The following is a 27804-nucleotide window of genomic DNA, read 5'->3' as shown; positions in this document are numbered from 1 at the left end:
CCCAGAGAGTTGTTGTGAACGGAGCTAAATCCAGTTGGTGGCCAGTCACGAGCGGTGTTCCCCAGGGCTCAGTGTTGGGGCCAGTCTTGTTTAATATCTTTACTAATGATCTGGAAGAGGGGATCGAGCGCACCCTTAGTAAGTTTGCAGATGACACCAAATTGGGTGGGAGTGTTGTCCTGCTTGAGGTTAGGAAGACTCTGCTGAGGCATCTGGACAGGCTGGATTGATGGACGGAGGCCAATTGTATGAGGTTTAACAAGGCCAAGTTCCAGGTCCTGCACTTGGGTCACAACAACCCCGTGCAATGCTACAGGCTTGGGAAAGGTGGCTGGAAAGCTGCCTGGCAGAGAAGGACCCGGGGTTGTTGCTCGACAGCCAGCTGAACATGAGCCAGTAGTGTGCCCGGGTGGCCAAGGCAGCCAACAGCATCCTGGCTTGTATCGGGAATAGCGTGACCAGCAGGAGCAGGGAAGTGATCATGCCCCTGGGCTCAGCACTGAGGCCACACCTTGAATACTGTGTTCAGTTTTGGGCCCCTCACTACAAAAGGGACATTGAGTAGCTGGAGCGTGTCCAAAGAAGGGCAATGAAGCTGGGGAAGGGTCTGGAGAACAAGTCTTAATGGGAGTGGTTGAGGGAACTGGGGTTATTTAGCCTGGAGAAGAGGCGGCTGAGGGGAGACCTTATCCCTGTCTTCAACTACCTGAAAGGAAGTTGTAGTGAGGTGGGTGTTGGTCTTTTCTCCCAAGTTACTAGTGATAGTACGAGAGGAAATGGCCTCAAGTTGTGTCAGGGGAGGTTTAGATTGCATATTAGGAAAAATGTCTTTACTGAAAGGGTGGTCAGGCATTGGAAGAGGCTGCCCAGAGAGGTGGTGGAGTCACCATCCCTGGAGGTATTTAAAAAACGTGTAGATGTGGCACTTCAGGTCATGGTGGCGTTTGGTTGATGGTTGGACTTGATGATCCTAGAACACTTTTTCAACCTTTATGATTCTATGTTTAGTGTTCTGAAAAGTAATTTTTATTTATTAGTGTCCTGACAATAAACAGGAGATTAATGGAAAGACATAATTGAATTTGGGAGAAATTCGAGTTTTGCAAGTTTTAGTGCATCATAGTTGATGTCTCATCCTGGGTCACTTTAAGCGTTTGCAAATGAATTGAGAAAACATTCTCAAGCCATATCACTAGATTCAAAACAAATTATTAAATCCAGAATTTATCTTAGCTGTCTTAACAGTTCTCTTTCAACTTCCATACTGCTGTGAACACTATTTTGGGGGTTTATATATAAATATATATGTAATGGGTTACATTTAGAATACTAATAAGCTAATAACTTGGAAATATCATCAGGAGTAATTAATCATGTAACCTCTGTCTTTGCAGGTGCTTAGGTGACATTTGTTAGGGTCCTTTCTAATTTAACTCTGAATGTCCTTAACTGGTGATATTTTTCAACAACATCTTCAGAAATTACTTCCATGCATAATTAAATGCTTGGCCAGAGTTTTGCTCTGACTTAATTTGTTCTTGCATTTCTGTTCTAATTCCTTAATCCTTCTTCTTGGTTTACATCTTTCGGATATTTGTAGATTGTCATCTGTCCTCTTGTGGTTGCTCCCCAGCTAAGGCATATACATTTAAACTTTTACAAGGCTGACCCTGAATCTCCCTGTCACTTCCCCTTCTTTATTTACCATTGTCTTTTCCCAAATGGTCAGAGCTTAATTAAAAAAAAAAGTACGTGCCCATATATAGATGTGGGGTGACACTCTTACTTATATACACATTGTTATATTTCTGTTGTACATTTGAAAGCTATTGCTTTTTTTGCTGTGTTCTTTTAATGTGCATGTTGCATTGCTACCATCCGTGTTTCACTTTTGCTAGGGATGCATGTATTAGCTTTTTTTTAGATGCATTAAGGCCTAATTCTGCAAATGAAATGAATGCTACTTAAAATTTGGTGATTTGAGATCGTGTGACCACTAACATGCTCTCCAGTTTCAGTATCAAGATACTGTGACCATTTCTAATTTGCCAAGCCCTTTATTTTTCTTTTGTCAAATTTTCCTTTCTTTTTTGCTGTACCATTGACAGTAAAGGTTGTCATCATGCAGTGAGCAGTAGGTTGCCTTTTAATTGCGCCCACTAGTTTCCATGAGGTCGTAGGGTTAAACGTGGCAGAATATAGCTTCTAATCCAGTAATTCTATTACTGGATCTATTTGTATGCATGGAAATTTTGTTTGGCAGTAAAGTTTGATTTATTACACTTTAGTGGACAGAATTAATCTTTTTCACTTTTTTTGTTTTCATCCTCATTTGGTATTTTTCTCTTAACTTTTACAGATCATTACATGCTGAGCTTGTTAGGCTGCTCTGTCATTATTTTGCTAAACTGTAAAGGACACGTTTCTCCACCTTACCCCATTCATTTCTCATTCTTGACACAGTTTGAAATTGTACATTACTGAGCTTTCCCTCTTTCACTGCTCCTGGTTGTTGCTTGTTTCTTCTGCTCTTCCCCTTTTCTTTCCATGAGCAATTAGTCTTGGGCTTTAGGCACGATGAGTCTTCTCAAAGTTTCTATATCTCAGCAAACAAATTAGGGTTTCTGCTAGGACAAAATTATGCATTTTTTCATAATTCGTACGCATCAGGTTCTTGTAATTCAGGATGCTCTTTCTAGTTATGAAAACCTCAGTGTGGGACTTTTGGCGTCTGACTTAACAAAACTAACATGTTGCTTGCAAGTAGCAAGCTTTAAATGCAGTTCTGTTTTTTTAGCTTACATTGAAAAGGACTTGGAATTCCTTCAGAGTTCACTAAATGAACTGCTTCACTTAACAGAAAACATTTTTCTTTATTGCATTGCAAATTGCCTGGGTTCAAAAGGTTATCTGGTGTTTTCATGAACTTTACATCATTGAATGCAACAAAGCTGCTGCTGATGAAATGTGGGCTTCAGCTTTACCAAAAACAAGATTGCTGTCTTGAAATAACTTGCACAATGGTAACCTCGGGGAAGAATTTGCATGTGCGATTAGATTTGTTAATCAAGTTCCCTCACCAAGGCACAAATCACAGAATTGTGTTCCAGCATTCGGGGGTGGGAGAGGGAATCTGTGACAGATTGGCAAAGGGAAGAACGATGAACTGCTGGTAAAGGAAGGTTATTGTTAGAACTCTAAATGTGACTTCCCTTATCACTATTTGAAACTACAACATAACACCCAGTAAATATTTTCTCAGTAGTCACCCCCAGTCTTACTGACAATGATTATATTTAGCTGATGTGAAAACGATTAGTGTTGTGGAAGTTGCTTTGATTTTTTGTTTAAAATTTTTGACTGTGCTGAAATACAACTCGGTGTTACTGTTAAACCATTTGCAGTGTGCAACACTGTATGTATCTTGGGTGGAGACACAAATCCAAAACATTGTATTTCGTTCTGAAGTTATATTCTTTAAGGAAATCAAGTGCTTGCACGTGACCTTTTTTCTAAAGGATTTGTTTTCGTGGGAGCTCCCTGTGGTGTGCAGTTAAGCCCTATGCTTTGTGCTGCCAGGACTGGAATGTCAACATTCATGAATAAGAGCCTCAGACGAGGGAGAGATTTAAATAGTCCCTGGAATGGGCTGTAAGCCCACAGACACCTTGTTTTGTAGCTGTTCTCCTTCGTTAAGACCCTTATGAAGGGTACTTTGCTTCCCATTAGAGCTCTTTCCCCTCCTGCACTCTTTCCCCTCTGTAATCTGCCTTTTCTGCTGTTGGAATGTGTGTAAATGGTGTGAAAGTTTTGGTGTTTTTTTTTGTTGTTGTTGTTTGGTTGTGGTTTTTTTTGTTGTAATGACAGAATGACAGCATGTGCTTCCACCTATCCTCTTGCTTGTGTCTTGTATTTTTTACTTAAATTCAGGCTTGTCTGTTTTTGTTAGAGACTTTTGGCTGTTATAATTAGAATATCCAGTGTATTGAGGTCCTCATTCTGAAGTTTTTAAGGAATTAACCAAATACAAATGATACAGCTGCTCTGTTGAGTTCTTAAATGAGTGTATTGACATCTGTTGACTTTGCATTCAATGCTTTGTGCAACACCTACACTTAGTCTGCTACTCATGTGCCAGGCCTTTTTTCGGAAGTGGCGTTCTATTTAAAATAAGCATGTTGTTCTAGATTTATGAGCCATGGAAAAAAGCCAAGAAGTGCAGGAGCAGCATGGCAAACAGTGTGCTTATATTTGCAGTTCTATCCTTTCTTCAAGCATTTTTCATATGTTGTTTTATCGCTATTAGCTGTGTCCCAGTGTGCACTTTCAGGTCAGACTCATCTACGTCATAGCTGCTGAATAACCAACTTTGTACACCATGGTTTTCCTTAACTAGCTACTTATCTTCTGTAGCTCGGTAGGATCTGTTTTAATGCAGTGTGCTTCTCATGTGGCAGCCTATTTGGTTTCTGCTGGAGTTGCACATGTACTTCTACTGGGTACTGTTGAATGGACACATCTTGTTACTGCACCAGAACAGTGTGCCTTGCAGTGGCAGTGGAGGAGGGTGGCAATGAAGCCACCTGTGCCCTGGTTGCAATAGGTCCTGCCCAGTACTATGTGGTATCAGTACAGCTGGGAGTTGAGTACCGTGGCCCCACAGGCAGCCTCAAACTGAATTGCTGAGATCATTTGTTTGGACCTTTTGCAAGGTTATCTTTTAATTCAGGCCATTTTGGTGGCTGAACATGACTGAAATACTGATGAACTCTGGCACAGAGGGGTGTAAGTAGAGAGAGTTTCTCAGGCTGTTGTTTCACATACTTTTAAAGCTGCCATAAGCCATGTTAGAACAACTCTGATCCTGTTCTTCCCCTTTTACAGGACATTTGCTGTATTTACTGATGAAATCTCTCATATCGCCAGCCTTCTGACTCTGCTAGATGTGTGTCTGCTATCATTAATCAGTGTGCATTCATGCTTGCTCATGCTGCTCATGTTGCTGTCACTCACTGTAAAAAGCCGAGAAGGACAGCTGGTTTGGTTTCTGTTGGAAAAGTGTATCAACTTTCCACCTCTACTACCTCAGAGACACAAGATGAGTCAGTGCCTTCGTTCTGTTCTGACTCTGCCTGCCTGTGGCTTTCTCTTGTGAAGTGCTTTTGCTTTATTATCTCCTGTAAGAGGAAGGAAGAGAGCTTTCCTGTAGTGAAGAAACTAGGCAAAGATTGCCATTGTATGAGATGCTTAAACTTTCCTGGGCTTTATTTGTGAAGAATAACAGCTTGGAGTAGTTTTCCAGGATCTTAGAGGATCCATAATACCTTACCCAGATAAACATTGTGCTACTTTTGATGTTCTGTCACATCTTCACTGTTTCTTGTCTTTGCAACTTATTTTGCGTTTGTGACTATGGTTAACCTTGCGTCAGACTTGCCATACTGAATGTATTCATGTTTCTAGTACGGTCATAGGTCTGATACTAATCTCTCCTCTCTTGCCTTGAGTGCTCAGTCTACTTCTCTGTCTCCACCTGAGTTGGTGTAAGAACAGCTATGCTGGATCACGCAAGGGCTTGTTTAACTCAACTGTCTATCTCTAGCGACAGCCAAAAGAAGACACCTTGGCAAGAGAATAAGGGCTCTGTGAAAATAAAAAGGTGAAGAAGCATCGCATATATGCTCAGCTTCCAGGTGTTTGCAGCTCAGTGTGTTTCTTGAACCAGATGTAGTCTCTCTGTTTAGTAAATCTCAGTGTTATTTATCTTTTATGAGCTTGTCCAGTATCCATCTGAACTTAAGCATCCCCAAAACTCTGTGGTAAGGAAATCTGCATCTCTCTGACAAGGAGGTCTGCCACTGAACTGCTTTGCTGGTGCTAACAGGATAGTTGTGTCCAAAGAGGATGTTTAAATCCTGTTTCTGAAGTAGATGGAGAAATTGTAGAGACAGTAACTTTGTGGCTTCCTTGTATACCCTGCAACCTGTACTGCTTGATACGAAATCAGTGTGTATTTGAGGACGCTGACTGGATTATCTGGGGATTGGTTTTTGTTTTCTCTGCCTGGAAAGCAACCTTTTTTTGGCAAGAATCTGCCTTGATTATTTCAGTATTTCGAGTCTCTTTTCATAATACACTGAAATATGCTACAAATCCTTGATGCATCTGAGGTCTTTAGATTTTAGATGTAGAGGCTTGATACCAATACCTCAGAAGACTACAGAGACTGGAGTCCATTCTCAAGGTGCTTATTTGCTGTTTCATTTGGTCGTTGTCTTATTCTTCCCAATCCCTGGCCAAGTTTGCACCTTATCCTTTGAGGTGTGTGTTTTCCTGAAGCCAGGAAGAGAGAAATATGAAAGGATTGAAGTTTGTTATTGTTTCACAGCCAAGAATTCCCTTTATCAGGTGCTTTTTAGGTTCTTGGACTTGACTGTAGAGACTGCAGGTGTCTTTAGGAAAGGCTTTATCCTGACAGGCAGCTGATTGATGTGTTTCACTTGTTCATCTTTCCATGAGATCCTTGAAATGGTAAGTTAGCTGATAAAACTTTCCCATTTTTTCTGCTGTAGCACTTCGTGAAGCAGCTTTAACTTTTGTAGATCTGGAAACTTCATCCCAGTGCTGGAAGCTATCTTGAAGGTCTGGGGATGTGTGTGGGTGTTGTTTTTCTGTTGTAATTTTTCTTTATTTTTAACCAAATCCCCACACCTACCCAAGCAGTGAAGATGTGCTTCAGGATGCTTCACTTGAGGATATAATTTCTTGGCTTGAGTTTTGATTCTTGGTAGCCACCTAGAGAGAATCATTTCTTGAAAAAGTGAAGAGGATAATTTTTATTCTGTAGCTACTGGGGTTCATCATGCTGTCCTGTCTATACCCATCCTGTGATCCTTCTTTTCTCCCTGCTGCTCCTGGGGGAGATTTCTGCTGGGAATCACTAGAACTTACTAGTGGCAAAGCTTCTTTCTCCTTTTATTAACCTTGACAGCAGTAATTATGAGTACATCTGCAGTGCAGTACTATTATACTGGATTCCACTGCTAAAAGCATTCTGATTTTTATGAGCGTAAAGTACACATGTACTATGTGGATGTTGTGTGAACAATGAATGCATCCTTATTTGGTAATTTCTGTTGGGTAAGTATGTTTTCTGTGTTTTTCTTCGTAGTATTCAGAATTGTTTGCCTGTTCTGTCTGATCTTGTGCTTCTTGATACGAATTTTTACATAAGACTCTTTCTTGAGTCTTTGTTCCTTTTTCCCTTTGCCCCAGATAACTTTGTTGGGGCTTAAGACTGCAAGATTAGTTCACAGGGACAGCAGGAAAAGGAAACCTACCTGATTCTTTCAACTTCTGTAACTATTTGTACAAACACTTGTGTTTTTTGTCTTTTCAGGCAGAGGCCGAGGAGAAAGCGGTTTCTACCAAAGAAGTTTTGATGAAGTGGAGGGTGGATTTGGGCGAGGAGGGGGCAGGGAAATGCACAGATCACAGAGTTGGGAGGAAAGGTAACAGAACTCTAGCCCTTTCAAGTTTGTTTTTTTTTACATACATCTGCTAGCTTTCATTCGTGCCTTTTGACTTAATAAAAATAAGTTAGCAAAGGTGATGAGGTGTATCTGTAAGTGGAGTGTCTAAATTTCTAAGATGGAGTCAACACAGTAATGTTTCTAGAAACTCAGGAGCAAATAAAAGCATTTTTGCAAAGAATTTTTCTTTGGAAGAAGTTCCTGGAAAAAAGGAACTACTTTAAGAGAACATCAGTTATGACAGCTGCAGTGGAAATGGTGGGTGAATATATGGATTGCTAAAGGATTTGCTTCAACTTTAGTCTCACTTTGTTGACAGTACTTAGGGTCACATTTAAAAACATACCTAGTTGCTAAAGGCTGTGTGGGTATCAGTGTTTTGAAAAATTCACTTGTCGCTTCAATCTTTTAAAGATACTGTCCATCAAGCTCTGATTTTAAAAAAGGCCCCTACCAAGTAGTGGTGGTGAGGGGGAGGGGCAGGGGAAAAAAACATACCCAAAATGAGTGGAGTAGTTCCAAAACCTTATTTGAAACTTCTATTCTGCCTTTGTAGGGGAGACAGACGCTTTGAAAAACCAGGGCGAAAAGATCCAGGTATGGTTTTATTACTGTATGGGCAGAAAATGGGAGGGGGGAGCAGGGTGCATTTTGGGGAAGGGACCTATATGTACCTAAACCTTTCTTATTGCTCCAAGTATATTGTTGATACAAGATTCATGATACTGTGCCACACTACCTAAATGTGTTCTCAAAGTGTTGTTTTTGTTATTTTGCGTTGTTTTCACTATTAGGCATTTAAATGTTTTAGATAAGAAAAATCTGCAACAAGTAGGTTCTGTTCCGTTAAGATTTGATGTCTAGAGCTGGAACTATATTCCTGTACCTCTGGGAAAGGAGTCTGTACTGATTAACAGGTGTGTCATGGCAATATGCATTTTCAGTGCAGCTTTTAAACATTCCTGGCGCGTGCTATTTTGGTACCTAGGACTTCTGGACAATGTGAACTTTAATTTTTTGAATGCTTGCTAGTGTGAGGTAGATCCCAGCAGCAGTGTTCTGAGGTTCCCGTGCTGATGGATTTACTGTCTGTCAAATTACTTCCAATTCATCATACAAATCTTCATTCAGGTTATCATTTGGTCCCCCTCTCTGCCGTTCCTCTCCTATTCTGTTTCTTAAATGCTTTGCACAGGCCATCTTCAGGCAGAATACTGGATCTTTAATTGTGACCCAGTATGGCTGTGTGAATGTTTAGCTGAACTTGAATTGGAGTGGGTTGTCATCTTGGAGATGGTACACACCCATTTAGGTAAAATCTGTATTCTAAGAGTGGTAAGAACATTCAAGAAAGTTCTCCTCTATTAACTGGTTATATGGTAACTGCAGTGATTTTCTGCTTTGTGGCATCATGCATTGATTGTCTCTGGTATGACCTTGCTCTATCTCCGTGGCATGTTTCCACATGCACGTACCACAGCTGTGCTTACTGAGAGGTTTTGTACTAGTAAAAGCTTGCTGACAGTGAGTCTTGTCTTTTTAGGACCCAGAAGGTCTTTTGGCCTTTGCTGAAGGAGTCTTGGCTAAATATCCTCCTTGGTGAACATATTGATAAACATAGGTCAGAAAAGACAATTGCAGGTTGAATTTCAAGACAAACAGAAGCAAAAAGATACAGTTGCAATTGGAAGTTGATGGGAATGTATTTTAATCCCTGCTTAGCTGTCAGTATTTCTTTTCAGTGAGAGTAGCATAAATTGCAATTTTAATAATCTTCGGATTACCATGGTGGCACATGCCGTAGGAGGCTTAAACTAAGATGTTTGCTTTCAGAGCCCTCCCAGTCCTCTCTCCATGTAGGAACTGATTTTCATATTTTTTGAGTGCTTTTATTTTTCTGCTTTTTAAGTCAAAAGCTGACACAAAACTAAGATCTTTCTTGTTTTCCTCATTGCTTCCATTAAAAAGAAGTTACTTATAAAAATAACTTGAGTTTGGTCTGAGTTTGTCCCTCTAGTTGCCAGTAGTGAAACTTTGGATGTTCAGTGTGTCTTTATATTCAGAGACCTTTTGGAAAAAAATAAAAATAGGAAAAAAAAAGATTTACTGAGACTTCAGGACTCCATTTTTTACAAAAGACAAATGGATGTGAAAGTAAAATATATACCACAGTTGATTCTATTTATTTAGTCCCTTCCTGTTCTTGTGATAAAATTCCAACATTTCCAGATACAGACTATAGAATGTACCACATTTGATTAAGGCTGTGATAAAAATATTGCAGGTTGGTTTAGGATGAGATGTGTATCTTGGCTGAAATTGAGAGGAATTTACAGTATGCAAGATGTCCTTACTGAAGCTGACTTCTGCCTGAATGTGGGTGTTAATTTTTCAGCTAGTATAGAGCATGTGTTGTTTGTAGCAACTACTAGTGATCAGGCCTGTGGAATGCATCTGTGAACCATTTTCTAGAGAAGATGGTGTCCCCCTGTGCTGCTTTGGAAGTCCTAGTTCACTGTGAGGGATGGTGTGCTTATTGTAAGATCATGAAGCTTTCTGTAGTACCAGATTACTCCTCTTCAGTCTCTTGTTCTATTTATTATCTAGTTTGATCTTGTTTGGCTGAAAGCTCTGTAGCACAGTATGACAGAAGCAAGAGACGTGCAGTCTCTCTGAAGTTTTAATATATAAAGAGATATTTTTTAACAATAGTAATTAAAGTTTGCATATTGCTGTGTTAGACATGAATGCCCTGATAAGTGGGAGGACTATTTCTCTCCTCTTTATCCTCAAAGAGAAGTAGAGGGCATAAAAATTGTAACAGAAGGTGTTGGTCTGTTTTGACTGTTACATAAAGGCTGTTCAGTGACAGAATATTTTGAGTGTGAGACAGGGATACAGATGTGCCAAAAAAAGTCCCACATTAATACCAAGCACAAGTATAGCACGCAAAGCAGTGGAAGCAGAAAGATCAACGAGTGAACTGACATGCAGTTTATAATTCACACTAACGTGCTTTAGCAGATGCATATATTGGTTTCTGTTAACCTGGTTAAACTCTGTAGTTTAGGATTTTATTCTCTAACTTTTACTATGCTTCAGTTTTTCATTGCTCTTTCACAGGGCCTTGGATTAGCCTCAAATTACATAATTTACTGAGTTGCCAGCTTTTTCATATTCTTTGTTCTGGGATATCACATTACAGAATTAATAAGAGATCAAATATTAAACTCTTCTGGTCATTCATAATGGATGACAATGCAAGAACCCTCAATTAAAAATCACAAGATTAAACAAGTAATAGACCTTCAACAAAGAATTACATCTCATCAATGATCAATACACTGTTCTAAAAAATTACTGATTGCTTTTGCAGTGCTCACAACAGTTTGTAAGTTCACATTTGACTGATTCTCAACATAAACAATAGTTTCAGTATGCAAAATGAAGATGCATGAAGTATTTGTGAGTTTCTGTTGCAGATTGTCATAATTGTGATGGACTTCATTGAGAATCCAAATTGCTTCTGGAAGGCTGAGGCCATTAGCAAAGAAAATGGGCAAGTTGTTTTCTTGATTACGGCTGTCTTTTAGAACTGCACAAAAGCTGCTTAATTTTCTGTGCAGCCTCTTGACTAATACCAGCTTAGTAGCTGAGGGGATTTGATTAGTTGCCAGCAATTACACACTGGTAGTAAATAATTGTAATGCAGATTAAACAAGACATTTAATAAGTCAGTTGTGGAACCCGGTTGAGTTCTGTTTAATGTGTATTTTTTGGTTAGGTTAAGACGACTTGAATAAAAAAAGGGTGTTCAAGTGACTGTAAAAAGGATGTTGAATTTCTCTGAATCACGCTCTCCCTTATTCTGCCTGACTTGGTTTTATTCCCTACCTTGCTAGCAAGCAGTACATCCAAAGAAGGTTCATCACCAGCTTGCTCTTGCAGTTTTAGTCCAAGTGTAGAGTGCAACTTGGTTGCATCAGAGCCCAATAGCAATTTTTCTAGGCTTGTATTCCCATTTGGGCAACAGCGTATCTCTTTGTCAGACATCCATGGTTCACTAGTTCTCTAGAACTGTAAAAGCAAGGGGTGTTTTGTCTACCCCTTGTTCTGCAGCTGTTCTGAAGTAACTACACAGTTGTGTTTGTCTAACTTGCTTCTGGAGTATTCTTCAATGTTCCAAAATGCAATATTTGAAGATTGCATTTAGTGTATATTAAACATTTTTTCCTTATACTTGCTGTTGTAGCCCTTTTTTAAACCAAATCTATAAATAGAAAATTATTTAAAAAACAGGAGGACTTCAAAGTATCAAGTCATTTAGAAACCAAACGAGGCAGCCCACACTTTGATTAGATGTTAACTGAGGTTAGAAATAGCTTTTTATAGCTTTGGCTCTAAGTAGTGAGATTGTAGTACCATCCTGTTGGGATTATGCATCTGCATTTTAGAACAATGGGATTGTCTGAGACACGAGTATGTGATAATGGGAAGAAAAATACCTCACACAGGATACTGCTTTTCTCCTAAATGCTTCTTTCAGAGTTGACACAGGAATCTCTTCTGCTCTTGCACTGGTTCTGAATTTGTAGGACTCTTCTTGGTGGTTTATATTGATAGAGAATGTGGAAATAACACTTGCAAGAAATACTTAAAAATTATTGGTACTGGTATGAGGGTGGAAAAAGGATCTTTATACTGCATATGTAGGGGTAAAGCAAATTAACATGGTAGTGTGGTGCTCTCCAAGCTCCACAATATTCGTAAAAGCTTTTACATAAAATTAAATTTCAGAAAAGAGATGTTGCGAGTATCTGTGATAAAACCAATTCTGTCTGAGAATGTGGGGAGACAATACCTGAACAGTTTTGGAACACGAGCTGAATTGCAATGAAAACACAGGCCTTCTGCCTCATTCCCCTTCCCTGCGTGAAGTGCTTCCATGGGGCTGCTTCCCACTTCCCCAGACCCTAAAACAAAGTAGCTTTTTGCTAACCTCTTTCAGGTTGTGAACACACTTCAGTTAACAGAGTTCTGGAGCTTGAGAAGAATTAGGTTAAACGGTATCTCATCAGATAGCTTAAGGCCATTTTTCCTGCTGCTGACCACTTCAGTGAAGTTAAAAGGAAGCGTATTTGGTGGTGTGTTATGCTGTTGTCAATGAAAGTGCTATTTCTGCCATCTTGGTTTCTGCGAAAAGTCTTTTACCTTTGAAAGATAACTTTATTTTGATACTTGATTGTTCAACTATGAACATGTAATAGGCACTGCTTTTGTTGAGAGCTTGGGAAAAATTATTCATCATCCTTTTTATCCGTTAGCTTCTTAAATTTTTAAGGAGGTTCAAAACAGTGTCTCAATTGCAGTACGTTTATGAAGCACTGAAATACAGAAGTCTCATGTATAGTTGGTTTTAATTTTTTATTTTTAAAATTTATTTTAGTGTCTAAATATTTTTGTGCTGTGTGTACAGGCAAATATTGAGGTTAAAAGGAATAAAATATAAATGGATGCAGTTCTACTTCTGTATATAGCTCATCCTTCTGGGTCAGATCTACTTGAGACAAGCAGCACAAAGGTGAGAACAGGTGGAATGTATGGTTTGTTTTTTTTTAAAATGTACATTGATTCATTTAGAATAGCCTGTTTTCCACTGCTAAATAATTTATTCAGTGTTTCCAAATATGAAAAAACTTCCACTGCAGCATTTGTCATATACATCAAGATTTTTTTGATAGTGTCTTCATAGACCTGTCTTGATATGAGATGTTCTTTTGTTTGACAGAACGAAGAACTACAAGTTAGTATTTACAATTTTGCTTAATAAGCACAGCAGGAGTGCTTTTCACTGCCATGAGAGATTGGCAATACTTTAAGAGTGAATCCAGCCATCTGAAAACTGATATAACTCTGTATCCCCAAGGAGTTGAGAGAAAAATTCAGATCTTGGATGAAGAGAGTTGCTTATCCCAGAACTAATATGAATGACCCCATATTGAGTTTTGACTGAGATTTCTTTTGTATTGTTGTCCATTTTGTGACAAGCTGGTTAATTGTGATTTTGGTCAGCTTTGGGAGTTCTGAAGGTCTCTCCTTTCAGGGTCAGTGCGGCTTTAATCATAGTCTGGTGAATTCAGCAGGTAGCTCTTTTAATTTCCAAGAATTAGTACTATGATTCTTGTACCTGCCTTTGTGCTGGGTGGTTAACCCAGCCTCTCCTCAGCTTACATGGTTACACCAGTTCTCTTTACTCTGCATATCATGTTGTAATCAAAAGGATGGGAGTACAAGAGAAAGATCACTAGAAGATGGCAGGGCAGGCAAGGAAGGAAGGTTGTAAATGGAACCTGAAAGTTTAATGTAATAATAATTAAAAAAACATAAAGTTCAAAGTCCATTCTCTCTATTCTGTGAGGCCAGTCTCGGAGAGCTGGAAGCTGTCAGCGTGCTGTCCATTGATGCGGATCTCCTTGTCAGTCCTTCTTGGACTCTTTGAGTCAGCTGCAGCTGGGAGCTCAGGAATAGTCTTGTCAAAATTCTCCATCTTGATCTGATATTCACCTTTGGTGTTGCGGGCTAGCATGGAGGCAAAGCGATGGTACAGCATGATTTCTGAGGGGAGGTAGGATGTTCTCCTTTGACATGTTTCTCCTGTGCCTTCCTGCACAGCTGACAGAAAGACAACCAGCTCAAAATGGTGAGCAGCTTCTCTTTGGAGGAGAGCAACCAGGGGGCTGGATGGAGTGATTGAATGGTAGTAGGTCAGTGGAAAAATAAAAAAAGGACACTCATCCGAAGTAACACTGTCTAGGTGGAAGTCCACACTAGTTTGGTGCAGCTGCCCATTCTCTTGTTCTTGGTAAAGTATAGCAGAAATCTGGACACTAGTCAGTGGGCTGGAGCGTGTGTTGGCTACCTGGAACATCAGGTATGGCGTCCCCTTGGTGTGTGTCACTACAGCAGAGCGGGTGAAGCGGATGGAGAACGCCCGATTCTTTGGTTGGGCAATCTTTGCCACGAAAGCACCTGTGTGACAAGAAAGAACAAACTGAATATGAGCACTGTGCCTGGGTTGGTTCCCTGCAGCCTCCAAGCTCTGTGAAATAGTCCAAAGAGCAGAAGCAGGCTTGGGTGGATGTGGTCTTTCTAGCCTCAGCCTGCAGGTTTGAAAACTGCTAGACTGGCACCACACTAACCCTTTTTTGTTTAAAAAGCCCAGTTTTCCTTAAATGGTTCTTATTCTAAACTATGTTCACTTATTAACATTTGGAGAGAGAACTGTAGCTGCAGGAAGGAAAGCAGTTAGCTTGCCCTGATTTACTCTAATTGGTAATAGTACCTGACCTTGGTGTGCTACAACTGGAGAAACTCGTTCTTAATACATGGTAAACTAACCTGTATGTTTTAAAAAGTCTTTTGAAATACTTTAAACCTGAAAATTATTTTAAATAACTTAAAATAGCTTGAAATAGCTGTGACATTGTAAACATTTTCATTACATTGGGTACTGAGGAATACTTAAACACAGTTAAAGATCAACAAAAATACTTCAGCTAGACAAAAGTCAACCGTAGAATCAAAACACATTGTCATTAAATATTGTAATTCCATGGGAAAAACTTGGAGAGATAATGGTATAAGGAATAAATGATTCAGTGTGATAAGTGGGGATCTGCCATGGTATTGTCCAATGAATAGTGGAACTCTCAAGTCCAAATCTTGATATCACCTAATTTGTCTTTTGTTAATGAAAGGTGTTTAACTTTTACTACTACATAGCTGAAATCTCATCATACTTTTAGCAACTGACTTAATTGTTCTTTCACATATCAGTAGGATTGCTATTTATTTCTAGCTTCATTTCTTAAATTTGTTATACCTATTCTATTTAAAGATTAAATAGGAAGGATTACCTGTGATGAAGGCTTCCAGCATGACCCCCAGGACCATCTGTATTGCAAGCAGTGCAATAGCACTGGGACAGTCCCCACTTGGGAACATAGTGCCGTAACCAATAGTGAGTTGCGTCTCCAGTGAGAAGGAGAAAGCAGCTGTGAAACTGGTGATGTACTTGACACATATAGTGTGGTTGACAGGTGGAGCATCATGGTCCAGCTCCAGGTCCCCATTCATCTCAGCCAGCAGATACCAAAGCACTGCAAAGACTAGCCAGTGAATGACAAAAGAAGCAGAAAAGACAAGCATCATCCACCTCCAGCGCATGTCCATTAGTATTCCCCATGCATCTCGGAGGTATGCCAGACCTTTTCCTTGGGCACCATCCATCTGGAATGTGCTGTGTCCGTCCTTGGTCACCATCCTCAGGTATCTTTGGGTCAGGAGGGGAGCACTGGATTTGGTGTTGTTGCTCTCTATCATATCTGTTGTCATCTTCTAGAAAAGAGAAAAAAGGAAAAAGATGTGATGCAGTGTAGCATATTTGTATTTTGCCTAACGTTCACAGTTTTTGACACATCAGCAGGGGTTGAAATACTGCAGCCAACAAAGGAGGGCTTATACGCTTGCAATCCAGAGAAGATTAAGTCAGGAGCCTGGAGAGGAATTTACCACTGTTTATGGTAATACTTTGCTAAAAAAGATTAAGTTTAAAAATCTGACTACTTCTCAAATATTCCCTGCTTAGTTGTTTAAATATAACTTTCATACTTTACCTTCCTAAATTTACAGTTGAGTCGCATGCTTTAATTCTTTAGGGGTGATGGGATGGGATTAGGCATACTGCATCTGAAAAGAAACTGAATTTTTTCTGATTATATCAGTTTTTGTAACTCCTTTTTAGCAGAGCATAGTAGCTGACAGTATTATCAATATTATTAACAATACTACTAAGGAAATAATCTTTAATATTTCTCTCGCATGCTTATGCATTTTAGGGGAATGCTGTAGCTTACCTAGTAGCCCTTTCAGACTTTTCTAGCTCACCCATTGTGTCCAGTTAAGCAGAATTACAGTATTCAGGGCAGAGCTGCTTCTGGGAGTCTGAGGCTGTTCATGTAGGGATTGGGTAAAAAGAGGGCAGGAGACCAATGCTGAAAATATACTGTGACATAATTTGAAGTCTAGTCTGGCTAAGCAGTGTTTTTTTTTTTTTTTTAAAATAGTGACCAAATAAGAAAATAGGACAGCAGGTATATGGGAATTAGGGGGTGAAGGTAGAATTGCAACTGTGGGAAGCAAAAGGGATACTTGCAGGTATTTGACATGTTAGGCTCCTTTGTTTACTTCTAAACCTCAAAGCTTGTCAGAGATGTTGGGTGGTTTATTGTTTGATTGGGTTTTTTTTTTTTCAAGACACTGGCCACTCAAATCCAGAACCCTTATAAATACTGAATATTTAAAGTTTACCTGGGACAGATTAAAATTAAATATGGGTTCATGTGAAATAGAGACTTCCTAATGTGTACAACCTACTTAAAGAAGGTTGTGAGGAAGCTTTTTTGTAGAACAACAGAGGATTTCAAAAATACATATGTAAACTCTGCAAATCATAATTATACATGATGTATTTAGTCAGGTTTTTTTGTCTCCTATCAAGTTTGACCTTCCTCTGAAGTATGCCTTTTCAGTGGATAATACAAGTGTACAAACAGGTCAGAGGAATTGGATTCTCTCCTCCCCCCCCGCCCCGGAGTGATGTCCTAGTTTTATCTTGAAATGCATTAAATCTAAAGATCCCAAAATTCAGAATGAATTTATGAAAGGTAAAAATCTTTCTTGTGATCTTTGATCTTGTAAACCAGCAGTTTTCATGACTTTTTACTTGATACCAAATTTCAGTAATTACAGAACATCCTTTTTTGCTTTTACTTGCACTTAATGCATACTGAAGTATGAGACTTGGCATCACAGTGAATATTTAGCTAAATTTTCATTTTTCCTTTTCTGTAGGTTCTCAAAACCATCCAGCTATTTCTTCTATCCATGCTGTAGTCAGAGGAGGTAGAGTAGATAAAGGCCTGAGGGGAATTTAGTGTTTTCCCCCTACTTTTTATTTTCCAACTCACATCTCCTAGAAGGAGTATTTTGAAACTGCTCCCTCTGCCAAAGAATACAGTGGGCTTACTGAGATTCTCCTGGTCAGTAGCATCAGGCGACTTTTCTTGGTCAATTTGGACCATAGTCCATTCAGTTTATAGCATGACCCCCACCCCACCCCCACCTTCATCTGAGTTTGATCTTTGGTCTACTATATAGCTCTCTAAATGATAGTTTTCAGTCTTGCTGTGCTGTTACGGAATCATCTTAGAATAAGCAGTACTCACAAGAAGCACTCCCTTGTTGAATGGAGAACACTTACAGAGAAAAATGCCTCTGGGTGTAAACATATATTCTTGCGTGGGGAACACATGACCAAACCAAAAAACCCAGCAAAACACAAAACCAGAAAATAAACCTACTGTGTTTGCATAAATTCTCATGGTACTTTGAGGGCAGCACCTGCTTCATAGCCTCCAAATAATTTGGGTTTGCAAAACAAGCATATGCTGTGGGAATGAATCTAATACTGACTGACTGGTGACAGAAGCCTTTTCTACAGTGTTACATGCATTAGGCGAAAAAGGAAAAACGTACTTAATGTGGTACATTTTTCTTGGCTGCACCACAGATCTTCCACACATCAATGCTAAGGTACAGTGCTTGAGTGCCCACGACTTGACTTAGAGCAAAATGCTGTTAGTACTGCAGGGTCTCAATTATGTTGATTAAGGAGCTTTCTAGGGTGGTGGTTAATCACTTGAAGTCAACTTAAAGTTCTAAAAAAATTCCAGCGTTCACTGTCGGGTTGTTTGGGATCTTTTCTATGGGGGAGGATCCATTACTGACAGATCTTGAAGGTACTTGAGAAAAAGAAGCTTAATTAGCCCCCAGCAGCACATTTCACAACAGTCCCGTGTCTTTGCTCCTTGAGACTTCCAGCAGGGGAATTTGCCTGCTGAGGTTAACCAGGTTACTGCTCTGGTCTCATTTGATATAGGCCTCTGATTCTTCTTGTCTAGGACTGTTTAAAATACTAGGTATCCCATTCAGTGGCAGTGATAGCATTGGACGTATGTAAGCCTGAGTTCCGAAACTGGTTTTTACAAAAGCTATTGATGGCTTTAAGAGCTACAAGTCTCAACTTCTTCGGGTGGGAAAAATGAGTAAGAAATTGCAGATGGGCTCTGAGAGCAATGCAGTTGGTTTAGAATGAGAGGTGAAAGAGCAATTGCTCTGTGAGAAATAGTGTACCCAGGCTGGAGGATCTGCTCTCTGTATTCTGAAAAGCACAGTCAATTTAAGAGTAGATGTGACTTCAAATTTAAAAAGAATTTTCTTCTGTCTACTTCTTTCCTTGACCACTGTAGTAAAAAAAATAAAGACCTCTTTCCTTGTTAGTAGTAAATTAATGAAGTTGTAAAGTACAATTTGGACCATCTGATCCAATCCCCCGCCCAGCATGGTCCTTGATGTCTCCATATTAATCCCAGCGTCAAGCAGTGTATGTTTTAGGAAGGACATACAGCTTTGACTTGAAAAGAAAATTTCTCCATTGTTGTTTGGAGAGTACTTGTCTCCACTACTAAATACATACTGTGTTTCTAATCCAGATTTGTCTAATGTAATCCTTTTATATTATGCTGTTTGTCTGGTTTTGCTTTTCCTGGTTCCTGAGTTGGGAAACTGTTAGATCTTTGGGGTGTTCATTCTCCCTCCATCTCCCAGATGATAGCCCTTGACTTGAAAGACAGGAGCTGTCAGAAATTACTTTTCAAAACCTCTTTTGGCATATTGACCAGTCTATTTTATCATGCATTCAGTGTGTCTAATCCTTCCTGTTACCAGTCTGTTGAAAATGAAATAATTATCACCAACTCCAGTGTGTATGGCAGTTCTTAGCTTTTTTTTAAATCTGTCTACCATCATTGCCCCTCACTTTGGGTTTGTTCTTCTATACACTCTCCTAAGACAAGTCAAGGTAGGGCAAGTACTCCCTTTTAAAATCAAAGCCAGAGTTTTCCTAGAAGTCAGACAGGTTTTAAACTGACCTGGCTTGCTGATGATTTATGTGTAATAAAACCTTGCCTACAGCTCTAGGATATTGCTTGCATTTCTGAAATTCAAGATTCAGCACACTGATCTCCCATGCTTGCCTTTTCGATAGAGGTCTTCCTTGTGTTGTAACAGCTCTTTGTTACGTTGCTGCTTAATGCCACCATGTTACTTTCCTCGTCTTTCCTCTTGCTTAGCTTTTATCTTGAGAGCAGAAGCTCAGCTGTTGAGACTTTGGTAGGATTGCAGGGGGACTCATGTGCAGCAGTGTCTTCATTGTCTTTTTGTTTGCCTTCTCAGTTGAAGGAATTTAAAGTGACACTTCCAGCCTGTTTTGAGCTCAGTACACTAATGCACCTGCACTCTTTCTAGGAGCCTGAATACCTTTACGTGGAGCTGTGTTCAGGGGAGACTCTGCTGTGCTGCCCTACCTGCCCAACTTCTGCTCTTAACAAAATCTGTGCTAACTGACCTAGGAAGGGATTTGAACCAGTTTATAGTGTGCTGCTTCATTATGACAGCAAAGTAGGCAAGAGGACCTCCTGTTTGTTGGGAGTAACTGCAAAAACTGCTTACATCTGTAGTATAATTTGAAGATTTATTAGAACCCAGGTGGTGCTGGCATGCCCTTCTGGGAATGTGTACATACTCTCTTTACTTGACCTGGGTCCACATAATCTTGTAGTAGCTTCATATTTAAACATCATCTCTGTACTCTAAGTTGTGATCATTGAGATGTGTTGCTGCTTCTGCACTTTGCAACAAGAACGAAGTTTATAATTTTTTAAAAGGCATTTTCATGTTATCAAAATATCAGTATTGTTATTTTTAGATAGAATGGCAATCCTTGAGATGCTCTGACATTAATATTAGGAAATGAAGGGGTTTCGTCAGTATTGATGACATGGCTGGATCATGTAATTTATGTTAGGGGACAATCTCAGAAAACTAGGAAGTATTTCAGTTAGAATAACTGCTTTGGTTGAAAGCTTATGCTACAGTTGTTAGTAGGATAGCTAAATTTCAAACATGTGTGTCCTTTAGGTTTTGTAGCTAATGCCTCATTAAGATGAATGAGTAGTTTGTGACAAAACTGTTTTCTGAGCGGTCTGCAGAATTAAGATAACAGTTTTCAAGACTGGTTATATATGTAAGCAGGTCTTGTAAAACTGGGAACTTTCATTTGTTGAGACCAAGCAATACAAAGCAAGTGCCACAAAGTATAGGATGTGAGAGCTTGTTCTTTTGACCTTCTGTGACAGTTTACTATAGAACACACTTTAAAAAAAAAAAAAAGCCAAGCAAAAAACTCCCCCCAAATTTTGCTTAAATGGGAGAATGTGTTTTGTCTTTTTTTTTAATAGTGCAGAAAGCACAGCTACCTATATACTTGATTTTGGGGGTTATCTGTAATGCTCCATTTTGTGTGTAATGTATTTTCACATAGTAGAGCATGCTGAAAATACTGCGAGCATTCATATGAACCCTAATTCTTGATTATGAAGTAGCATCTGAGTGGACCAACTAGTCTGACCACCTTTAGAGAAGCAGAAAAACTTTACCAAGGCTTTGTTTAAGTGTTGTTTAAGGCTTTAAAATATGCAGGTATATATTAATTCCTTATAGAGAAACTTAAATGCAAAATTAAGCACTGTTAGTGGAGGAGTAAACTTACAGATAAGAGGGAGGATTTTATTTGATGTAAGGCTGTAGTAACAGAAGTCTGCTGCCATCCATTTTTTGTGGAACTTCCTGTTTTTTGAAGAGCAGTCCTGCCCTATGCAATGCAAAGTTCCCAATGGCTTGTCTGGAATGACTGAGTTTTTGAGGATGTGGGAGTTCTTACTCCATGCCCATGCACGTTTTCCTGGGCAGTGGTGGTAGCTCACAATGTGTCCATAAGCACATAGGATGCATTGATTCAAAATGATTGAAGGCATGAGGAATGATTAGAGATGGTAAAAGCAGGCTTGAAGAGGTGAAGCCCATTTCTTTAATTTGTGATGGAACTGAAGTTAAATGCTGATGAATGCAGCAAGAAGGTGAGGATGACTTTTTTTATAACATTTGGCCCGGTAACACATGGCTAGTTTTGCTGGAGGCTTGCAAATGCTCCATTTGCAGAGCATTGCAGAGTCTTTCCAGCACTGTTTATGTTGAAAACTTTTTGAAAAAAATACTGCATGATGACTTTGGTTGGCTCTGCATGCTGTTAGGGCTATAGTCATTTGAGGAGCGTTTCCTTGGGGGTGGGGGGAAGTCAAACCATTTTGTTTAAGGTGACTCTTAATTTAGCGAACTTTAGAAATAAGCTCTGTGCCCTGAAAACAACTTTGATTTCTTTGAGCAAAGAACGACAGAACAATTTCTAATCATACAATAAGAAAAAGAAAAAAAAATTGTTTTGTTTACTTACCGGTCTTTGAAGGGTTTGTGCGCTGGAGAAGGGGAATACCTGGGCTCCAGGAGAGGGAGGGACTAGGCTGGTTTTGTATATTGGTCCCAGAACTGGCAAGAAACTTCCCACAAGTAGTTGGTAGAGATCTTTTTTTTTTTTTTTAAAAAAAGGGTTTGTATGTCTCATTCCTGTGTTTATAGTGCTGGGGGCGTGGGTTTTCATCTGAAGCTGATTTGATTGGTCATTTTGCCTGCAGGGGGGCTGGTCAGCTCTGATCATGTGGAAAAGAATGCTGGTTTGTTAGGAGCATGTCTTTACCCAACACAAACCTTTAGCAACCAAGGAGAAATCCTCAAACACTTACTTGGAGAAGGGGTGCCTTCCCCCTCACTCCCTTAAGATCATTTTTAGGTTTATATAATCTTGAGGTTTTACATGAAAGTTGAAAATGCCAAAATTCCGCTGGAAAAGCTGAATAGAAAAAGTTCCCATATTACTGCTGAAAAACACACTCTGTTCTTCAATACTTTCTACGGTTTGTTAGGTGGAAAAAAACCCTCTTGTGTCTCACTGCTGCTTGTCTAGTGCCACTTCCTCTTCTCATTAGGTCCCGAGCTCCTGAGTGTTGGTGTTAACAGAAGGGTGGGCTGCAGCTAATGGTCCAGCCCATGGTCTCTGGAGGGTGTTGCTGAACTGTAGCTTAATGCTGGTCAGAAGATGCAGATCTGGCCACTTCTCTTCCATCTCCACATTGCTCCTTTGTGAAAACATGGAATTAATTGCAGGATTTTGCTAAAGCCTAGGAATGAAACAATACAGATTAGGTGGGTGCTGATTCCATGTAGTAAATAAACCACTTCCACTTAAGCTGTTTTCTCTCTCACTTATTAAATGAGAAGTTACTTAGGGAAGATGTTTTAGCTGAACGACTGTGCAGAATGGTCAGCATGGTACACTGCTAAACTGAACTCTGAGGACAGCTCTGTAATGTGGTAGTATTTCTCACTTTTTCCCCCCCTTGGTGAACCGCTGATGTGAGGGCTTTGATCAAACGTCACATGTAAGAGGATCTGAGAAACAAAGGCTGTGGTTGTTTGCAGTAAAACTGAGGGCCTGCTGGGAAAATTATTAATGTAGACTTTCCTGCTTAGGAAACAAAATCCTCCCTCTTTTTTTTTTTCTTTTCATTTAACCTTCCCCCAACCTTAAATTGCAAAACATTAATTCTTTGCTTCATTAGTATGGAACATTTTAATACATGTTCAGGCACAGCACCGAAAATTGTGATAGGCATAGCGTGACCTTCAGAACTAGGGCAAATAATGTAGTGCAAGGGGACTCCCAAGACTGTGGCAAGCCTGTAGGACAATGTTGGCTTGCCCTTCACCCTTCCGCCTAAACTCCAGTAAAATTGAACTACCACTACAGACAACCTCTTACTCACAAGTAGGATTTTTTTATAAGCAGTATTTTCGTACAAGCCATATTTTGTACTGTAGAAAGCATATGGCGTCCAGTCACAGGTTTTCTAATCTGATTCAACTGAACGTATTGAAGATCTTGCACAATTGTACAGCAGATGAAACAGCTACAGTCCATGATTTCCAGGTGCGTGTTATGGAATTAAACTCTTTTTTGTTAATTCTTTGAATTTACTGGTTCACCCATACTCTGACAGTGGATAATGGTCAATTCAGCAAAAAAAAAATGGAGTGATAGTTGAGTAGTATATCTTTGAGACCTGCAATTGAGATTTTATGGAAAACGTGAAGCTAGAAATAGACATCAGGACTTCTGATTTCTGTCACTGACTTTGGTTACAATTGAGTCACTTCACGATATATTGCTAGTGTCCCTAGCATGTCAGATACTGTCCTAATGAGAAGGTCGTCCTTCTTTAGAAATATCATCTTAAAGCCATTTGTTTTATTCTTCAATAAAATAAGCTACAGAATTACACATGTAGGCAAAGTTATTTGAATTTCCTTAAAAACACTAGCTGCAAAGGTTTTCCTTTTTATCCTCTTCTTGAGGAAGTGTGTAGCATGCAGTAGAAGAGAGCAAGTCAAAGCACTTAGTAGATTCTCCTAGCTTTTCCCCTCTTTAGAGGAAACAGTATTGCTGTCAGTCAAGAATTTCCTGTTTATTCTCTCCAAAAGTGAGCATGTCATAGGAAACATAGGCTGACAGCATGGAGAACCGAAGTGATTTGCCGTTCTGTTAGTAAGTCCTCTTCATAAATGTGTTGCTGCGGGGCTATGTCCCAGAACCCCAGTCTTGTCCTTTGCAGTTAGTCTGCTTTCAGCTCAGTGTTGCACAGCTGTAGGCTTTTTTGCCTGGATACCACTAGGCTCTATCTGAAGTTTTCTGTAAACACCATTGCTGGCTTTGTGACAGTCTTGAACAGAGGTGCCCTTTTACTGCTCCTTCTCATCAGGAAGTCCAGTCAATTAGTCCAAGGCAAAATCATAGATTGCATTTTAGTTTTTTTCATCCTTAAAACACTGTCAAATACTGACCCTCTGATCTAAGTAATTTCAGCTGAAATGGGTGTTCTCAAGTCTAGGAACAGTTGCGAAGACAATATGGTAGAACTTTGGAAGTTATGAATTTAGATGTAAGCCATAAGAGTATACAGTTTTGTCACAGACTTTCTGGCACTTGGCTAGCTTGACTTTTCTGATTCTTAATCTGTGACTGGTTTGTATTTGTAAAGAACTAGTTTTTTGGCTGGTCTGTCTAATGTCAGATCTGTTGGCAGATCTAATGGCAGATCTGTTTTGACACATACCTTGATGTCTTTGAATATTGCTTCTATGGTGTCCGAGTACCAGAAAACTTAAGTACAGCATGATATACTGTGTTTTCTCTCTCGGTTCCATGGAAGCGTGGTCTCAGAACAGTCATCTGGTGTGACGCACTGGAGTGCTGCTGTGTTTAGAAAGGTTTCAGAATCACAGGTGATGCGATCCTCACATGAATATAATACTGACCCTTTATAATCAATTCTTTTCCTCTCTGTTAGATTTCTAATGCTGTAGAATTTAAAATCAGAGGAGGGGCAGGATCTTGCTTGTGTCTGATCTTGGCAAACAGCATTTGATATTTTGTCACCTCTGTAGAGATGTGTTTCAAACCCCACAGCAGCAAGTTGGAGTGCCCTTTTCTGCAGGTTCAGAATACAAGACCTGACTTCAGTAGTTCAGTTCTTGGAACCAAAACTAGCTGTCTTAAGGACTGAGAAAACCTGAGTTGCTTAGGGTATGCCTATAGTATGTATATATCTGCATAGGGGCTAAGAACATACGAATATTCAGTGGCAAAGTAGACATCACAATATTCTTGAGGTAACTTTTTTCCCCCACATATTTTTGGAAGAGCAAAACAGAGCCTGTGAGCTGATAGCTTGCCAGTGTTAAAGAGCAGTCTCCAGAATCTTAAGAAAAAAGATGTTATAACTTTCCGCTTTTAAGTGGTAGAGTTTAAAATCTCTCAAATTAATGTTACTGAATGAGTGTCAGGTAATAGCTGTGAATTTTGATGAGAAGAATTAGATACATTTCTAAAAATAATCTTTTTCTAGTCTCAAAATAGCAAATTGAGAACTTTTTTTCTCTCAATCACTGTTTTAGTGAAGAAAAATGAGTGTCTTGTTCTGCAGAAAAAAAATTGTTTTTCTTGTAGCATTTTAAAAACAAGTTCAGAAAAAATTAAGCATATTCCTCATCATCTGGGTCTTAGGCTTATCTGGCCTGTTGGATGGCAGCTTTGTACTGAGTCACTATCTCTGCGTGTTTTACTGTCAGCTGACTTGGCTCTGTAGCTATGTCTCCTAGTTTTCTACTATGCGAAGTCCATCCAAGCAGCAATACTGAGGGGCTTTCCTGCACTTCCTGTTACGTTCTTCTATGTGACACTTTTCAGAGATCTAAAATGGAAAAAAAAAACCCCACAACCTGTATTTCTCAGTCTTAAATTTTCAGTCTCGCTTGTTGCCTGCCTTTATATTTTCTGTGAAGCATGGGAAACCAGAATGTGGTTGACCTTCATCTGCAAAGATTTATCCATTCCAGATAAGTAAATTTGCCAACATTGCACTTGCCAAATGAAGGGACTTGAGTGTCTCCAGCAATTTTGTTTTATTTGGGGCCAGTATCACCAGAGGCTTCCCAAAATATACTGTTTTTAAAATTTTTGTTCTCAAAGCACAGCAAGTACAGAAGTGGTCTGTAGCCAGGTGTCTCCTTCAGTGAAATAAATGTGTGTCTGTTTTTATTAGGCTTCACAGGAGAGACTACCTGTTCATACTGATGATGTACTTCAAATTAGTTAATGTGCTTTAGCTCTTTATATAGAAACAACACAGGAGGAAGGTATTCCAGTTACCTTTCTGAGGGCCTCAAGTTGTCATCAGGGTGGAACAGCTCTTGTATCTTAAACATTGGGGTGTTTCTTGCCTCTCCTGTCTACTTGATAGGTCAAGGGCCCTGCCATCTTGAAAATTCTTGTAGAAACTTGTTCCTGTGACAGTGGTAGAAGGATTTATGTGAACATGGAACATGGGAAACTGGAAATACCTTGAATTTTTGTACTCTGGATTGAATTCCACTTGTACTCTTTCACTATAGTCCTTCACTAAAACAATATACTGTGGAAAATGTTGAGCTGGAGAAAGTTGTGGGTTTTTTTCTCCAGTGTTTTGAGATGGTGGAGAAGGGATATTGGTTTTTCTCAAGATATATGCAAAGTCCAAAGACAGTGTGTGCTTGCTTCCTCCAGAGTGCAATATCTCTATGGAGGAACAATTTGAGCTCTAAATAGAGGTTAGTCATGCTTTCTTTTGTTTTTCCTGTCTAAGCAAGCAGGCATACTATACAACCTTCACCAAATACCATCTTATATTTTTGGATTTTAAGACTCTAAAAAGGAAAATTAAGTATACCTTTCTTTAGTACTTGGATACTTTTTTTTTTGTAGCTAACCACACAATTTTGGGCTAACACTGGTTAATAGTATCAGTGAAGAAGTGCCATCACCACGGTTCCTCTGAGAAGTCTGGTGCTTGTACAGCTAAACATATTTAAAGAAATACAAAATCCAGAAGTCCTGAAGCTAGTACTACCATTTATTTTGGTGGTGGTGTATCCTTGTCAGGGTGAGTCAACAGTGAAAGCAGCATGTATGTCTAGCCTGAGTTACTGGTATATAATGTGAATTCTTTTTATAAAAATATTTAGGTTATCCTTTTGTGACAGTGTTGCTCTTCATGAAGTGCTTGAGGATTTTATGTTTTAATTTAAATATAACTTTATGTAAATTAGGAACTAAAATTCTATCTTATCTCCTAAACTTCTGGTAGACTCATCCTTGAGCTTGAACGTAGTTGCTTCTTCTAGCTCTTAATATGCAGACCTTGGCTCTCTAGAAGGTGGATCCACAGGATAATGTTAACGCCAATATGTTCTTGTTTAATCCTTAGTCCTACTTTAAACTTTCAGTCTTTCCTGGGACAGTTTTTGCAGAATGCTGCAAGAACGCCGTACATTGGATTATATAGATCTCGTATTCTTTTTATTACAGAAGTAGCAAATATGTTTGGTTTATATAAAATGTGTGTAATATTTACATTTTACTCTATTCCCATTTTCCTTAGCATGACACTTTTCATGATACAGCAGTTTATTCTTGCCGCATACTTCGGCTTCTTTCCTTTTATGCTTCCCTGTGTCTCTTAAACTGTCATCTTCTCTTCCTCTGTCTTTCCTATCCATGTCATAATTTCTTGTATGCTTTGCTTTCTTCTGTGTGTGGGTGTTTTGG

At 39.3% G+C, this 27804-nt stretch overlaps 2 protein-coding genes across 16 annotated transcripts in view; one reads left to right on the top strand and one right to left on the bottom strand.

The window, feature by feature from the left end:
* GIGYF2 (GRB10 interacting GYF protein 2) overlaps positions 1-27804 on the top strand; it is a 78454-nt gene that overhangs the window by 22415 nt on the left and 28235 nt on the right. For 14 of the 15 annotated variants that reach the window (XM_075099459.1, XM_075099453.1, XM_075099458.1 and 11 more), the window contains 2 exons: positions 7400-7511; positions 8089-8129. The exons of the other annotated variant lie outside the window; for it this stretch is intronic. In XM_075099459.1, the coding sequence (XP_074955560.1) occupies positions 7400-7511; positions 8089-8129 (153 nt within the window). The remainder of the gene's footprint in view (positions 1-7399; positions 7512-8088; positions 8130-27804) is intronic. 15 annotated transcript variants of the gene reach the window in all.
* Positions 13890-22135, bottom strand: KCNJ13 (potassium inwardly rectifying channel subfamily J member 13; the record flags this gene model as incomplete). The annotated part of the gene is given in 4 exon segments (XM_075099468.1): positions 13890-14561; positions 15449-15929; positions 22003-22062; positions 22064-22135. Coding segments are annotated over 4 exon segments (1236 nt in total), but the record flags the coding sequence as incomplete, so codon positions are not given.

Source organism: Phalacrocorax aristotelis, chromosome 7, assembly GCF_949628215.1.
Source record: "Phalacrocorax aristotelis chromosome 7, bGulAri2.1, whole genome shotgun sequence".
In the NCBI taxonomy this organism is placed as follows: Eukaryota; Metazoa; Chordata; class Aves; order Suliformes; family Phalacrocoracidae; genus Phalacrocorax; species Phalacrocorax aristotelis.
This window is presented reverse-complemented; position numbering and strand designations above follow the sequence as displayed.